The sequence below is a fragment of the Microcaecilia unicolor genome, chromosome 1 (assembly GCF_901765095.1).
Source record: "Microcaecilia unicolor chromosome 1, aMicUni1.1, whole genome shotgun sequence".
NCBI lineage: Eukaryota > Metazoa > Chordata > Amphibia > Gymnophiona > Siphonopidae > Microcaecilia > Microcaecilia unicolor.
This window is the reverse complement of record NC_044031.1, coordinates 12365053-12383293: the sequence shown is the minus strand read 5'-3', so window position 1 is coordinate 12383293 and position 18241 is coordinate 12365053. Positions and strand designations below refer to the sequence as shown.

Below are 18241 nucleotides of genomic sequence, written 5' to 3'. Positions count from 1 at the left end.
TCCAGCAGAATTGACAAATTACCTAATTGCTTTCCCTTGTAAAACCTCTAATTGGTAAAAGAAATTATAAAACATTAGCAAATAATTAACACCTGTTTGCAGCTTATTATATTCCTATAATTAATTGATTGTACATGCCTGTTGTCAATCACTGATTTGACTTATACCTTGGCAAATAAACTCCTAATTCCAAATGATGATTTGTGGGCTTCACTTAATGTTCAAAGGCTGTAAGTATAAATGCTTTTGCTAAATCAGGCTATCATTCGCAGCATTGTATAACTTGTAACCTAAATCCAGTTTGTCATAAGGCTGGTATCTATTCCTTGCCAGTGCTGAGAGGCGGACTAATGCGGGTCCCTTAGATCTAACGTCTCTCTCAGTGGCAATTCCTTTTAGAACTGCACAACTCCCTGATTACCCCAGTACTAGTGCTATTTAGAAATGGAGTCAGATTTAAGGTCACTCTAGTCACTCTAGCCTTCTTGGGGGGCTCGGGACCCCTCAATTCTCAACATTGGTGACCCCGCGTTCGATTTAAACAAGCCACCAGAATTTTTGTCAAAGTGGGGGTTACTTATAGCTCTTGACTAAAATTCTGTTGTTTTATCTTCCAATTGAATCCGCACTGAGCCCCCACCTCCTTTCCTGCCTCTATACTTCTGCTTTTCTATTTTTCTCTGTAACACAGACTTTAGATCTCGTACGGAGAGAGTGTCCCTTCCCTGCCCTCCGAGAGATCTGGGTTTATTTCCTCTGTGCTGTACTTAAACCTCTGAGAGGTACTTAACCTCTACCTTTCATGCTCTCTGATTCTGTTTCTGGCCACTTACACTAATATTGATTTCTCCCCATCCCTGTTAGAAACTGTCCTGATGTGTCTTTGTGAAAAATTTATAGTTTAAATCTTACAATTCTTTGCCGCCTTTCTAGCTCTACGTTGCCATTTCCTGCTTCACATTTAAAACTGCGTAGTAAGTCTTGCTACCTTATTTTTCTCTTACTCTTTCCCCCCCCCCCCCCCCCTCTTTTCCTTCCTGTCATACAGCTTTATTTCTATGCCTGCCTGCCTGTTTTGGAAACCCCCATCTGAAACTTTCATGATATTATAAATCTCCACTTGAGAAGTCCCGGTCTGTATTCCGTCTCTGTTCCCCGTAGCCACTTTAGTTGCACTTCCGGGTTTAATTTTCGCTGCATAACATAATTTTTGGCTGAATTTATAAACTGCTGTTTTATTTTTGCTTTCTAAAACTGTTTCTGAGACTTTCAGAATTAAGATGCTTTATTTGGCAATCTAATCTGTTGCCCGGTTTCGTTAAAACTCAGAGACAGGTTTTTTTCTTTGTTTTTATGCTGCAAAAGACAGCTTGGTAGATCTTATCGTGTTCCACAATGTGGTTATAAAGTTTTAAAAGTTTGCTTCTTTCCCCTTAAAAGAGGAGTTCTCGATACTAAATCTTATCTCTATTTCTACTGCGACATTTTTTCACTTCCCCTTTTCTCGCTTGGGCGGTGCCCACTTCCTTCCTCTTCTCTGCACTTTCTCCCTCTCGTATCTACTAATCTCAAACTTTGGAATCTATCATTAAATCCTTTTTCTAATAATCTTCTTTAATAAAGTCTTGATTTGCCTCCGTTGGTTACTACAACAACACTTTCCTTTCCTTTTGGCTATGTTCCCTGCTCTAGCCTGTCACTCCGTTACATTTGCACCTTTCTCTTATACACACGCTATTTCTCTGCTATACCATCTTGTCATTTATTTCTCTGACTATAAATATTCCCTGTGACAGGTCTGTTGCCAGTTTTAAGTATTGTCAGCTCGTGTCTCTATTCTGCAAGTACATCTTATGCCTTGAGTGCTTGTTGTCCGTTTATGCACTGTAAACATTTTGTGCCTCTACTTTTGACAGACTGCCACTATCTTCCGCTTTGATAATACTTTTTCTTTTCTCATTCACCCTCCCACTATGGGCGTCGCCAGGGGCGTAACCACTGGTGACACTCCATACTTTGGATACACCTCCTTGCCCTCCTCTTGCATTTTTTTTTTTATTTTTTTTTTCCCTCTCCAAACCGTCCCTCCTTCTATTACTTTTGTGTCTTCAGTTTAAAGGGTAATCAATGGGACAGTATTATCAAATATTCAGTAGTAGCATTTAAATGTGTGGCCCTCTGTAGATTATTGTTATTATACTTAGATTTGATACTTTGCAATGTAACATTGGGAACTGTAATTGTATGAGTCCATTTTTGGATTAGGACAAACATATGCAGCATTTGTTTAGCCGTGAAGGGGTAATTGAAGTGACAATCCGTAATGTTGTTTCATGATAATATGACTTAGAAGCAATCCTATTCTTAGCCTTGTTAGTATGGTATTTTTGACTCCGGGACTTAGTTTATGGCATTATTTCTGTTCGGCATGATTAATATGCACTCATTTCCTGTAGAACTGCTTGCCCGTAACTTTTCAGGATGCAAGTTAGATGGTAAACTACAGATTAGCTTTGCCGTGAGAAGCTGGGGCTTTCATTTTAGTTATACTGTGCTCGTGTTCTATGAAAAAGGGTGTACGGCATTGTTTTTAGTTCAAGCATATATTCAGCTTTATGCAAGTTTGACTTAGTTTCTTTGTATATTTCTCTGCATGTATTACGCTATTCATATTTAATAAGATAAAGGCATTCTCCTACAAAAACCATTGTGCTTGAATGCTTTTTACTTTCACTTTCATGATTACAGCGCTGGCTCGTTGCTTTCTTAAAGATAGACTCTGTCTTTGTATTATAATCTTAACCCTTCCAGAACACTAATTTACAACCTGTTTTTATTTTATTAATTCTGTTCATTTATTCTTTATTTTCTCCGATGTAGGGGAAATTACTTACCTGCTTGCTTATTGGTTTCTAATGTTTGTCTATCAATCTGTAAGTCCCACCTCCCTCCCTCTTTAGTGCATGTCATTTTTATTTGCAGATTTTCTTTTTGTATGCTATAATTGCAGCGCTTGTCTCGTTCGCTCTGTGGCAGAAGCTGCACAACTTTTTACTTGTTTATTTCTAACTAAAACTGTCTTTTTCACTCCTGACATAACTGAACGAATGAATTTGTACTGTTCGCTCTTGCATTATAGGTTTCCTTACTGTCAGCTGTTCCGTTTCAATGCTTCTAAACTTTCCTGCTTGTGGTTTGTTCAATGAAAAATATATTGTCATGGAATGATGAACGTGGAATTTTTCATATTTTCGTTCTGGCCAATATATTACAACAAATGGCTCCTTTTCATGGTTGTACCTTCCCCGAAGAGCTTACATATGTTTTGTTTTGCTGTAGGATATTTCATTTTTCTTTTCTGTTATATTTTACCTTCTTCTATTTCATCACCTTTGAAGTATGCTTCAGGGGTTCTTCCCTGGGATATGCTATACATACAGTATATTATTTTTTCATGTATCTGTGTTACGCTATAACCATTGACTTTGATATCGATGCCTGGGGCTTACACCCATCGAAGGGTCACTGACCCTCCCATGGATGACGGTATCGCAATTACTAGATTTTGAGCAGAATTCCATTCCATTTTCGGAGTGGCTTGCATCCACTATTTTGGACCATTGCCCATGTAGGGGTTACTTATACAGATGACCGCGGGGGCAATAAAGAGACGTCTAGCGCCTTTCGTTGCGATTGTGTATAGGTTGACTAGGGCCTTTCCATATTTTGGGACGGTTAGGTAATGTGGGATGCTGCCTACCCATAAATTCTTTTTAGGACGGTTAGGTTATGTGGGATGCTGCCTAGCCACGGTTAGGTTATGTGAGACGCTGCCCAGCCATGAAATTTTTGCATGCTTTGTAGTTGAGTGGGATGCCGCCAAAGCTTTAAAGGTCCATTGGGGTGGTTAGTCGCGCGAGATACCCTAATCAGCGGAACTCCATTGGACCGCTGCTCTTCAACTCATGAGACCTTGTTCGCTGGTTTTTTGGGTTCTTTTTGGGAGTGTTTGCAATGTCCCTTTTTGGGGGCTCTATCATGGGTTGATACTCATGGCTGATAACCGGGACAGTTGTTGGCAGACAGATAATCCGGGATGGCTCCTGTCTTTAGAAGCACACTCTGGGGAGTAGTTTTCATTAATTGGGGGTAGAGTAGTATAAATATATAATAGCTGACACTAGGTATTTCTTCACTTATACACTGACTCTCTAGGTACATTTCTGTTTGCAGTTTTTGTCTTGCTTTCTCCTAATGTCACTTGCGGTCAAAGCGTGGAGCTTTCCGCCAATTAGTACTTTTTATTTTGGGTCCCTTTGTTGGAGTACATTAGCAGATGTGTGAGTATGATTGTGTTATGTCTTTGCATATTTTACTATCAGGATAATCATTGCATGTTTTTGTAAACTGTTAGCACATTATCATTTCTAGGTCTCCCTGCTATCTCTGAAGCTGCCTTTTGAACCACTGACCTTGTACCAGGTTCTAGGTCTGGTCAATATATATATTACTAATCTAGTTCATTTTTCTATAGCAAATTACAGGTCTAAAGCTCACTAGGTCCCGTTATTATACATATTGGGTGATGTTGTTCACTACCCATTATATCATATCTTCCTCTCCGCACCCAACACCAGATACTGGTGATCTGACATCTATTCAGATCTCTGGTAAGGACTTTCCGTCCGAAACAAACCTTTCTATTTTGCGGTTGACCTCCCAATGCCACCGAGAGTTCGGAAGGGCATAGTGATCCCGCCAACTGTCCTCTTTCTCAATTGATTTTCTGCGCTGGAGATTACATTGCACGAATCGTGAGTATATTTTCATTTATTGTATGTGTTACTATTAAGCTTGCCGTTATATACTTTCATAGCCTGTTGGATTAGCTCTAATTTAAATGTTTTATTTTACCAAATTTAGGATTAAGATTTTGTCCTCAATACACAGGGACACCTCTGTATGTGGGACAATAACTTTGTATGTGTATGAGTGTGGTTTTCCTTTTCTGTCTGTGTGCTGTGACTTGTGATTGGCTACTGGAATATTTATTTTTATGTTTTTTTGTTTTGAAACCCTAAACAATTCCTTAACTGTGCACAATTCCAATGATTGGTTTTGAACTACATTTAGAAATATCTTGCTTCCTCTTCTGAGCTTTAAGTTTTCTACGTATCAGGATTAGGTTACTGTTTTAATTTTATGTCTATATGTTCCTGTGTGTCCTGTGGTAAATAGCATAAATTAAACCAGGTAGTTATTAAGGAATCATTTCTTTAGTTTTAAATTAGTGCTTTAAGGTTACCCCGCGAGATTGCCTATCAACTGCAGTGGTAGTAAATCTCAAAGGAGTGTTTTTTTTTCCAGGATTGTATATTATTTCATTTAAGCAATGTTTGTTTAATTTGTGACATGATATTAAATAGATTGTTGTTGTTTACTTCCGGTAAATTGCTTTCACTAGAAATGGAACCACTTTTTAGTTCTAGTAGCTATAAGAACCGTACCTCTGAAAGCAGATAAAGTAATGACCTTCTTTTCCTCCTTTTCCTCTCCTGAAGTATTAATTCTATGAAGACTAACTACACCAGCATGAAGTTTTAATACGAAAACTTAAACTTACAGTTTTTGTTTGATGTATAGTCATATTTTCAGTCACCATAATATCCAATGCTTGCAGTGAGCAATAAACTCAAATTAGACACAGGAAGCACAGTTATTTCGTGATTTCCTTAGGACCGAATGACAGAGATTAACCCTTGTAGTTCTTATTTTCTCTTAGGTTCATTTTTACAAAAGCTTTGAACTCAGTATATGATACAGGAATTCATTACGTGTTTCAGATTTTTAATAACTAGATGGGTTTTTCTGTGATTCTGTGTTATCCTTGCTACTCTTTGTTTAGAATTCAATTTACAATGTAGGCTTACAAGCTGTTCCATTTATTATACTGATCTATATGAACATATCCTACTGGTCAATTTATGCATTTATTGCATTAATAAAAATTGTTATTATATCCTTGAATTTTTGAATTTCACTAAAATGTTTTAAGAAATGCTCCTATTTGTCTCCTGCTTATAAAGCGGCTCCTCCTCTGTATTTAAAATATACTCCAAATTATAATTAGATTTCTGGGAATATATAAGCTTATTTTTAGCTATCCCTCTGCATGTGAATCTTGATATGCTGTCATAATTTAGGGCCCAAATTGTGAGAGCATAGAAAGGATCAGTTTAAAATTTAATATAATTTTCATTTTCCAAATTGGCTGTGAACTATTACAGAGGACTATAGGTTATTGTCCTTCTCTTGACCTATTTAAACCTTGTAAAGGTCACATGAGGAGGCCTCATAGACATATATAGTTTTTACATCTTTCTTTTCTGATATTGGCTTTTCTCTATCTCTCTAAATATCATATTAAAAGCAGCATTTTCCTGGCGCAGACTCTGACCACAATGTTTCCTCAGACTCTGCTGACTTCCTGTGCCAGCAACATCTAATCTACAGAGGAAAAAATTGTTTTCTACTTGTAATTTGTGATTTTATCCGCCTACTGGTGTCCCAAGGAACTAACAATGCATTCCTTGACTTTTCTTTCTGATAGTCCTGTGCTGAGATTTGACTATAGGTTGAATGAAGACTGCTAATCCAATTTCTGATCTACCGCCTCTATTCCAGTTTGGTACTTCTGCTACAATTGACCTCTGGCAAGAAAAAGAAGTGCCAACTTTTCCAATGAGAATTTTCTTTTGTCCAAATGATTTAATTAATTTGGACCTTCTTGGTTATGCTCTTAAATATTCTACTGTATTACATATTTTTGCAGGCTGCTCATCTTTTCCAGAACCTATATGGCACTTTACGTATGAGCTCTCTGTTACAACAGACAGCGACCGTGATTCCAGAAGATACTTCCATCACCTGGACTAGTTATGAGTTTTAAATTTCTGCACATTAGTCTTCTGCTTTGACTATGACTATTTCCTAAGATACCCTTCTTTCTGAATCATCTAACTCGTAAGTCCTGCTGGCCTCCTGCAGCTGAGGGCTCAACCCTTGGTGAATGTTAGTCATCGCAGGTGAAGATTTCATACCTACTGGCGATAGATTGCAACGCATTGCCCGTGCCTTTTGACTATTTTTGTGCACCACATTCCTGACCCTCCATACATCTATAACTTGAACAATCAACATCATCTCTAAATTTTAATTGTTTTTTTGGTACCCTTTTCTTTTGTTCCATATAGTTACCTATTGTTATTTGATCATCTCTTAGTAGTAATTACCAATCTGTCTTGCACACTATGCAAGCCAGAAGTGGGGATACATTCAGCAAATCCCAATTCCTAGTATTAAGACTGTCACTTCTACTGATTCCTTGCCCAAGTTGCTGTGGAACTCCAGCCATTTAGATCTTCCAGATCTCCGTCCAGATTCTTCAGCGCTTCCACCGCCTCAACCATGATCGATGAAAGAGAATTCAGAACGGATACTTAATTTGAGATTTACTGTTGCTGTTTATGGACATTATAGATTCATATTTTGTTTTATTTTCAGTTTAGCACTAATCCTGTCTATATATTGAAAAGGTTTTATTTTTATTTTCCTATTATTTCCTTTATTGTTCTAATTGTTTTTCCAAGAGTTTCCCCGTTATTTCTGTTTATGTAATTTAAATTGAAGTTGATATTGCTCAGATACGAGGACCACTGAGATACATACATTAGATTATCTCCCCATGCACTATGCAGCAGATACAATAGAAGCCATAGAAAGACCTGAAAGTATTTATTAGCATGATCCACCTGAAATTGCTATTACCAGCATACCTATACTTCATGAGATTTTGTAGATGAACTCATGGATTTGTCCCATTCATGAAACATGTCTCACTACAGGTTTGAGTAAGTCTCAAGAGAGATGACATCAGGATTAAGGCCCAAGGGATTGGGTAATATAAAGGGAATTCCATATGCCCAAATAATATATCACCTGAGAATGAAGTTTCCTATCTTGCATCATATCTTCTAGCAATTTGTAAGACCAAAACTCGCCCCCTCGTTTGATAGCTTGCCACCTTCTGGAATGGATGATGACAAGCTTGACAAGCTTTGTGTCACCCCTCCCCAGAGGGGGTGACAAGTGGGGAATGTATAATTATGGTACAGCCAGAGACCCCACCCCACTGGAATGGTGGAGGGCCCAGTCATAGAGCTCAGGCCATTACAGACCTTGGCTGAGTCAGAAATCTGATGGCTGACATAACTGGGAGCTTACTGGAAAAGTATGGCCTAGTTTGTAGCCCGGATTGAGGCCTAAAAGTTAGGTAAATAGATATGGAAACAAAATGGAGGATTTCAACACAAAATGGAAGCCCGTATCTGTTACAAAGTGAAATTTTCTCTAATGTAAGTTAGAAAAACAAGTTGAGCAATGAGTGAGTCATGCCAGGTGCATAGAAAATAGGGAACTAGCTGTCCAAGAGAGGAGGGAGACTTTCCTGTGAGCAGGATTGTGGTCAGCTGGTGTGAGAAAGGAAAGGCGTAGCAAGATAGAAGCTACTCATTAGCATGAGCCAATCAGTGACAACCATGACATTAGCATAGATCCAATCAGGTATATCTACTGTCATATTACCCATATCCTGAGGGCACTTATAAAAATCCAGGTATTTCCTGGTTTGAGTTAGAGAGAAAAGGGTTGGCACTCTCTCTCCAAGGGAAACCAATGTGTCCAGCAGAATTGACAAATTACCTAATTGCTTTCCCTTGTAAAACCTCTAATTGGTAAAAGAAATTATAAAACATTAGCAAATAATTAACACCTGTTTGCAGCTTATTATATTCCTATAATTAATTGATTGTACATGCCTGTTGTCAATCACTGATTTGACTTATACCTTGGCAAATAAACTCCTAATTCCAAATGATGATTTGTGGGCTTCACTTAATGTTCAAAGGCTGTAAGTATAAATGCTTTTGCTAAATCAGGCTATCATTCGCAGCATTGTATAACTTGTAACCTAAATCCAGTTTGTCATAAGGCTGGTATCTATTCCTTGCCAGTGCTGAGAGGCGGACTAATGCGGGTCCCTTAGATCTATCTAACGTCTCTCTCAGTGGCAATTCCTTTTAGAACTGCACAACTCCCTGATTACCCCAGTACTAGTGCTATTTAGAAATGGAGTCAGATTTAAGGTCACTCTAGTCACTCTAGCCTTCTTGGGGGGCTCGGGACCCCTCAATTCTCAACACCTTCTAAATAGTTTCATTTCCTCGTAAGTTACTACTACTACTACTATTACTATTTAGCATTTATATAGTGCTACAAAGCGTACGCAGCGCTGCACAAACATAGAAGACAGTCCCTGCTAAAAGAGTTTACAATCTGATAGTTGCTGCTTATCATGTAAGTGCATAATAACACTTATTATTTAAAGGTAAACAGAACTTATGCTTAGTTTCTGGAACACAAAGCTTATGCCCTCTATCCACAAGCAGCAGCAGAAGGGAGACATATACACAACATGTGCATTTCCCCCTCTGCCTTCTCTTCTACACACACTTTCCTTCTATCCATGTGCAGAATTGTCTCCTACCCCATTCCCTTCCTTCCATGTGCATTTCCTCTCACGAGCTTTCTTTTCCTTCATGTGGATTCCCCACTTCACTTCCCTTCCATCCATGTGCAGTTTCTTGTCCTCCCCTGTTCCCCCCCCTAGGTGTCCCACAGTCTCCCTCCTCACCTCACAGGCCTACAGATTTGCAGCACTGGCTGGTAGGGTGGGCAGTCTTGCTTTCTCCTGCTGGCCTGAAGCTTTCCCTCTGCTGCCTCCTTCCCACATGGCAACAGAGGGAAGGACCCTGGGCTGATTTTTTATTTAGCTAAGCACAATATTGTTTTAATAAACATAAACTAGACCTACTGCTTCACTCAACACAGACAAATAAGGAGAGAGAAGAGAAAGCTGCAAAATATTTTCCTTTTATAGCTGGAACCCTGGGTGAATCATTTCTTACCTGATCAGGAACCAGGGCAGACATTTCCCTGCTGTTTCCCCTCTGAATTCTGCAGCTGCTGGGATGGATTCAGGCTGGAGTGGAGGAGTAGCCCAGTGGACTTTGATCCTGGGGAACTGAGTTCAATTCCCACTGCAGATCCTGGTACAAAATAAGTGCCTGAATATATGTAAACTGCTTTGAATGTAGTTGCAAAAACTCATTTCCCTTCCCCTTTTCCTGGACAGATGAATAAAACAGGAGGAGGCTGAGCTGATTCCAGGACTCAGATAAATTCCCTCTGCAGATCTGGGACTGGGTCTTGCAGGGATTCCAGGACCCAAAGGCAGAAAGTTTCTGCTCTTGTTCAGAGTCTTTTCTGTTCCCTCTTTACAGCTCTGACAGGAGGGTTTCATTCACCGCCATCTTGGTACACCCAAAACAATGCACTTGCCGAGATCCTGGATCCACCTTAAGGAGGTGGGCGGGTCTTGAGTGATGTCAGCAAAGGGGAGGGGCTACGAACGGGTTTGCTTTCGTTCTCTGGCTCTGTGTAGTAACAGGGCTGCAAAAGGGCAGCAGAGGAGGATCAGGGACAGGATAAAAGCAACATCTTTCTGGCTCTGGGGGAGAGACCTGGAATCAGTTGAGAAGGAAATGTCTGCCCTGGTTTCTGATCAGGTAACAAATTCTTCTCTCTCCTCTTGTCCATAGTGGCAGCAGAGGAACGGACAACAGGGCTCACCCCAGTACCTGATCAATCAGAGAAAGGCAATTTGGGGATCTGGATTGCAAAATCTACTTTAATGGTCTGCTGCATACATTTGCATTAAGACCCCAGCAGTCCAAGCCAGTGAGGAACATAAAGAGGAAGTCAGGCCACCAACACTTACCCCCCCCCCCCCCTCCCATATTAAGAATCAAACTTATGCTAATAGTCCCACTGAAAAGCCTCTTTATAAAGGCAGTGTTAAGAAACAGCAGGAATTGTGTTTATTTTTTGAAACTGCTTTCCTGTGGAAGCTAATTTACAGTTTTCTAGTATATGCTTGACATTGAAGGGTGTGGTAGACCCTTTTCTCAGGTCTGGCTGGACCTGTAGTTTTCAGTCTAAAGGAAAGACAGGTAGCAATGGAGAAGCATCTAATGAAGAAGCAGGGGGGGGGGGGGGGGCACCAGAGACCCTTGGCACGGCCCTGCAAACCACCCTCACAGCATCCAAAAAGCACCTTAAAGCCCACCTTTTCTCTCAGATCTTTGGCTCCTCTGCTTCTTAAACCTTCCCCCCCCCCCCACAAAGTCATCTCCTTCTTTCTCTCTTCTTAATTTGTTCTGTGTAAACCGCATAGATGTCTGTTTTTGACCCATTGCGGTATCTCAAATCAAACATATAAACGGCGAGTGACCAAACTCACTCGCAAATGCGCAGTAAAGACCCTCTCTGTCCCGCCCCCGCATCAATACGTGATGACGGGGGCGGAACAGAGAGGGTCTCTACTGCGCAAGGGGAGGGACAAAACCGCCGTCGCTACCGCCTCCCCCCCCCCAAGGTCATCGTCGCCGCCACCACCCACCCTCCATCCGGGCCGGGCCTTCGCTCCACTATAGAAACAGCGTCAACGCAGCACACAGCTCAGCTGAGCTGCCGTCGGCCTTCCTTCCCTGCCTGTGTCCCGATCTTGCCCACGAGGGCGGGACACAGGCAGAGAAGAAGGACGGCAGCTCATCTGAGCTGTGTGCTGCGTTCCCGCGCTGTTTCAATAGCGAAGCGAGGGCCCGGCCTGGGTGGAGGGGTGCCGGCGACTCCGGGGGGGGGGCATAGCGGCGAGCTCGGCGGCGGGGGGGGGGGGCTTTCAAACCCCCCTCCTCCAGTCCTATGGGCTCAACGGCTAGTAAATAAATAAAAGGAAAAAGTGGGCCTGGGCAGCTCTTCAAGCCTTCCCTTCTATTTCCCTGTTTCAGACTAGACCAGAATTTATAGTCCAGCGGGGATTTCTGATAATTTTAGGAGAATGCATGGAGGGAATGAGAGCTGCCTCTTTTATTTCATCCATGTGGCCCCTTTAATACTACTACTACTTAACATTGCGGTTATACTTCCTGGACCATGCCCTCCTGACTCCACCTTTCCTATGTCACTTTCCCCTTGGGCGTGACTAGGTGTTTTAAGGTGGTCCGACACTGTGAGGGAGTGTTCTTAAGAGAAGTGGTAGCGTCTACAAGACTACCTCACACCAAGCTTGTAACAGCTACGGTGCAGCGCTGTACAAATTAACGAATAAGGACGGTCCCTGCTCAGAAGAGCTTACAATCTAAAAGACGAAATGTCAAGTTGGGGTAGATGAGATTTCCTGAGAAGAGATGAAGTGATTAGGTGCCGAAGGCGACATTGAAGAGGTGGGCTTTGAGCAATGATTTGAAGATGGGTAGGGAGGGGGCCCGGCGTATGGGCTCAGGGAGTTTATTCCAGGCGTGGGGTGAGGCGAGGCAGAAAGGGCGAAGCCTAGAGTTGGCGGTGGTGGAGAAGGGTACTGAAAGGAGGGATTTGTCTTGAGAGCGGAGGTTACGGGTAGGGATGTAAGGGGAGATGAGGGTAGAGAGGTAAGGAGGGGCTGCAGATTGAGTGCATTTGTAGGTGAGTAGGAGAAGCTTGAACTGTAATAGACTATAGACCCAGGATCAGGACCTGTCATTGTGCTTTTATGTGGTCAGGAATGTGTGTGTGATGTTTCTTTCTGCATTAACACATGGAAAAGTACTGTGAGTTTCCTAGCCTCCATGTCCTACTTCTTCAGCCAGATCTCTCTATACATGGCCCACAGTGCCTCCTCCTTTCCCCCTGTATTTCAGCCTCTTTGATAGCATCGCTGTGTAATCAAGAAATGGATGCAGTTCCAGTGGATAGCGTATGATGTCTAATGGACGGATGGGAATCAACTGAGAATGTGATCTAGAACATCTGTTTGTCAACTAGATAAATGTCCAACCCAATTTCTGAAGGCAGTCCCTTTAAGTTTTAGGGTTATGATATTTAATTGGTTAAAAAGTTCCTTCTCTTTAGGTTCATACCCAGCTCGTTAGGTGAAATCTTGAAAAATTAGAAAGAATCTCAGGCAAACATGTTTATTTATTTACTGCCTCTTTGAAGGAATTCACTCTTTACAGCGGTAAAAATATTCAAATAACAATACAAAGTATGGCATAGTTACTACTTGCAATGTCAACACAATACGTAATAGAACATTTTAATAGACAGTGTAGGGTATAAGCAATGATGGAACATACAGATAGGTAAGAGAGTAAGAAGAGTTAGAAAGTAAGGTGACTAATTTAAAGAAAGTCGCACGTGAGGTCAGAGAGATGGTTAAATATTATCTCAGCTAGGGTAGGAGTGGATAAACATGTCCCGCTGCAGTATGTGCAGCCCGAGTCACTCCTTGTGTGTGTGAGTGAGAGTAACAAGTTAGTTATACTGAACAACTGCTTGGTTGAATTGGCAGCCTGTGCAATGCATTGAGAGAAATGCTGTTTTTTGGTTGCTGTTAAGGCTTGGCGGTACTTTGCCATGTGCTTCTTACAGTTTAGCCTGTCTTCATCCAGGTGAGATTTGCGCCATCTCCTTTCCAGCTTTCGTCCTTCGCATTTAAGGATCCGAAGTTCTGGAGAAAACACAAACGTAGTATCATAGTAGATGATGGCGGATAAAGACCTGCACGGTCCGTCCAGTCTACCCTACAAGGTAAACATTATAATGAAACTATGACTGACGGTGTCTTGTCTGTTGTTCCAGGCCTTGTTCAAGGATGTCGCTGCTTATTTCTTGGAAGTGGACTGGGACCTTCTGGGAGAATGGCAGAAGGAACTGTACAAGAAGGTCATCAAGGAGATTCATGACATCCTTATCTCACAAGGTAAATATGTCTTTTTTATCATCTACCACACAGGCACATTAATGGAATGGGTGCTGTTAATTTATCAGAGCAGGAAAAATCCCAGGTACCAGGTCCCGTGGGCTTCTGAAATTGAGACCTGGCTTCTGTTGCAAAAGATAAAATGTTTACCTTAAACTGGAGGCTTCATACAAGACCAGCTGTCTGTCTCCCTTTTCTGTACAACAACATTTTGACCCTTCTTCCTGAGAACTGCAACTTCTGTGTAAGAATATAAACCAGGTTTCAGTGGACGTAAATCCTTACACCCAAAATTGGTCGCAGATCCCGGCTCAAAACACTGTTCTATCAACAGCACCTGACTCAGAAAACTGTTTATAGAATAGCGTTTAGCTCCAATTTTTATCAGCGTCATTTTTTGGCTCCATATACACACACACACTTTCATGCACTGCTTGTACACAAGAGGAAACAGATGGAACCTCTCCAGGGCTTCTACATACAAATTTAAATTCTGTTTTCCTGCTTACTTACAGGTTATTCAATTGTTAATCCTGATGTTATATTCAAGATTAAGAACGAAGACGAGAAATATTTCGCTCAGCATTTTGAGTGGGAGGAAAAAGAAAACCCAGATGGTCTCATGAAGAGTAAGTAAATGTTTTGGATTTGAAGGGCTCTGAATTTTCAGATCAAAGTCTCCAGCCATTTAGAGACTTAAAGTCCATTTCCTAATTTAGTAGTATTGTATCTTTGATGACTCCTTCTAATGTATTTTCTCTTAACAGACCTTCCAGTTGTAACGTCTGTGATCTCACTCGGTGTTAAACAAGAGGAAGATCTCCCCTTGATGGATCCTCCTAAATCAGAGACGTCTGAACAGACTCACCCTCCTGTAACAAGTAAGTATAAAATTTCTCTTGCAAATCTTAATAAAGTCAGCTGGGATTATTTAGGAATTGAGATCTGGTGGAATAAGAACCTGTTATCCCCTCTGTAAAGCAGATACTGCCAGGGTGTATGGTTGAGCAGCATTGCTATTACTACTAGTACTACTAAGTATCATTTCTATAGGGTTACTAGACGTACACTGCACTGTACACTTGATCAGAACTTACAGTCTATTCAAGACAGACCAATTAGAGATTAGGGAGTTAACATTTATTGTCGAAAGGGATAATTGTAGAACAGAAGAGAATGGAGTCGCACCATGGAGCGATACAAAGGCATTATAACATCCTCACTGTTGTTTTCCATTCCTTTCCTAATAATACCTAACATTCTATTTGCTTTCTTAACCGCCACAGAACAATGAGCAGAAGGTTTCAACGTATCATCAACAACGACTCTGAGATCTCTTTCTTGGTCGGTGACGCCTAACGTGGAACCTTGCGTTACGTAGCTATAGTTCGGGTTCCTCTTTTCCACATGCATCACTTTGCACTTGCTCACATTAAACGTTATCTGCCATTTAGACGCCCAGTCTCCCAGTTTCGTAAGGTCCTCTTGGAATTTTTCACAATCCTCTGGCGATTTAACAACTTTGAATAACTTTGTGTCATCAGCAAATTGAATTACCTCTCTAGTTACTCCCATCTGTAGATAATTTATGAATATGTTAAAAAGCAGCGGTCCCAGCACAGACCCCTGGGGAACCCCACTATCTACCCTTCTCCATTGAGAATACTGACCATTTAACCCTATTCTCTGTTTTCTATCCTTTAACCAGTTTTTAATCCACAATAGGACACTTCCTCCTATCCCATGACTCTCCATTTTCCTCTGGAGTCTTTCTTGAGGTACTTCGTCAAACACGTTTTGAAAATCCAGATACACAATATCAACAGGCTCGTCTTTATCCACATGTTTGTTCACCCCTTCAAAGAAATGTAATAGATTGGTGAGGCAAGATTTCCCTTCACTAAGTCCATGTTGGCTTTGTCTTATTAATCCATGCTTTTGAATATGCACTGTAATTTTGTCCTTTATAATAGTCTCTACCATTTTGCCTGGCACCGACGTTAGGTTCACCGGTCTATAACCTCTGGAACCTTTTTTAAATATCGGCTACCCTCCAATCTTCTGGTACCACACTCAATTTTAAAGATAAATTACATATTACTAACAATAGTTCCGCCTGTTCATTTTTCAATTCTGTCAGTGCTCTGGGATGAATACCATCTGGTCCAAGAGATTTGCTACTCTTCAGTTTGTCAAATTGCCGTATTACATCCTCCAGGTTTATAGAGATTTCATTCAGTTTCTCTGACTCGTCAGCTTTGAATACCATTTCTGGCACAGGTAACTCTCCCAAATTTTCGGTGTAGACCGAAGCAAAGAATTCATTTAATCTCTCCACTATGGCTTTGTCTTCCGTGATCGCCCCTTTTACCCTTCGGTCATGTAGAGGTCCAACTGTTTCTTTTGCCGGTTTCTTGCTTTTAATATACATAAAAAACATTTTAGTATGTGTTTTTGCCTCCAACGCAATCTTTTTTTCGAAGTCCCTCTTTTCCTTCCTTATCAGCGCTTTGCATTTGACTTGACATTCCTTATGCTGTTTCTTATTATTTTCAGTTGGTTCCTTCTTCCATTTTCTGAAGGATTTTCTTTTAGCTCTAATAGCTTCCTTCACCTCACTATTTAACCATGCCGGCTGTCGTTTGGTCTTCCGTCCTCCATTTTTAAAACGTGGAATATATTTGACCTGGGCTTCCAGGATGGTATTTATTTTTGAACAGCAGCCATGTCTGATGTAAATTTTTGACCCTCGCAGCCGCGCCTCTAATTTTCTTTTTCACTCTTTTTCTCATTTTATCATAGTCTCCTTTTTGAAAGTTAAACGCTAACGTTTTGGATTTCCTGTTTATACTTACTCCAAAGCTAATATCAAATCTGATCATATTATGATCACTGTTATCAAGTGGCCCCATCACCATTACCTCCCGCACCAGATCATGCGCTTCACTAAGGACTAGGTCTAGAATTTTTCCTCCTCTTGTCGGCTCCTGTACCAGCTGCTCCATAAAGCAGTCTTTGATTTCGTCAAGGAATTTTACCTCCATAGCATGCCCTGATGTTACATTTGCCCAGTCAAGATTGGGGTAATTGAAATCACCCACATTTTTGTGTTGCCCAGCTTGTTAGCTTCCCTAATTTCCGATTACATTTCTACATCCGTCTGTTCATCCTGGCCAGGCGGACGGTAGTACACTCCTATCGCTATACTTTCCCCATTTACACATGGAATTTCAGTCCATAGGGATTCCAAAATGTATTTGATTCAAGGCCCTCCTTAACATACAGTGCTACCTCTCCACCAATTCAATCCACCCTATCGCTATGATATAATTTGTACCCCGGTATGACAGTGTCCCACTGTTTATCCTCCTTCAACCAGGTCTCAGAGATTCCTCTTATATCTAATTTTTCATTTAGTGCAATATATTCTAACTCTCCCATCTTATTTCTTAGGCTTCTGGCATTCGCATATAAACATTTCAAATTATGTTTGTTGTTCCTATTTACATCATGCTCAGTACTTGACAGTATTAATTTGCAGTCTTTTATCTGATTTTTATTTTTATTTAAGGACACCTGATCTACTATGGACTTTTTGGCAACCTCACTATCGGGATACCCTATCTTCCCTGTTTTGGTGATATCTTTGAAAGATACCTTATCCCGAACCATGCGCTTTTGAGCGACTGTCGGCCTTCCCCCCATTTCTAGTTTAAAAGCTGCTCTATCTCCTTTTTAAATGCCGACGCCAGCAGCCTGGTCCCACCCTGGTTAAGGTGGAGCCCATCCTTTCGGAATAGGCTCCCCCTTCCCCAGAATGTTGCCCAGTTCCTAACAAATCTAAAACCCTCCTCCCTGCACCATCGTCTCATCCACACATTGAGACTCCGGAGCTCTGTCTGTCTCTTGGGCCCTGAGCGTGGAACGTGTAGCACTTCAGAAAATGCTACCCTAAGGATTCTGGATTTGAGCTTTCTACCTAAGAGCCTAAATTTGGCTTCCAGAACCTCTCTCCCACATTTTCCTATGTCATTGGTACCCACATGTACCAAGACAGCCGGCTCCTCCCCAGCACTATCTAAAATCCTATCTAGGTGATGCGTGAGATCCGTCACCTTTCGCACCAGGCAGGCAAGTGATCACCAGCCACCCAGCTATCTACATGCCTAATAATCGAATCACCACCAAAATTTGTGATGATAGACATTTCCATTATATTTATGCAGTAGCAGTGTGTATAACAGAGCTGTTGAGAAAGGAGTTGCTCACCACAGCATGAAAATATCGGGGTATTTCTAGAATACATTTTTGATGATGATCAGTACA

At 41.1% G+C, this 18241-nt stretch overlaps 1 protein-coding gene across 1 annotated transcript in view; it reads right to left on the bottom strand.

Moving 5' to 3' along the window:
* Positions 1-10155, bottom strand: part of LOC115461309 — a 170838-nt gene extending 160683 nt beyond the window's left edge. Inside the window, exon 1 of the mRNA XM_030191425.1 lies at positions 10026-10155. Within this exon, the coding sequence (XP_030047285.1) occupies positions 10026-10049 (24 nt within the window). The 5' untranslated portion in view covers positions 10050-10155. The remainder of the gene's footprint in view (positions 1-10025) is intronic.
* Positions 10156-18241: the final 8086 nt, after the last annotated feature.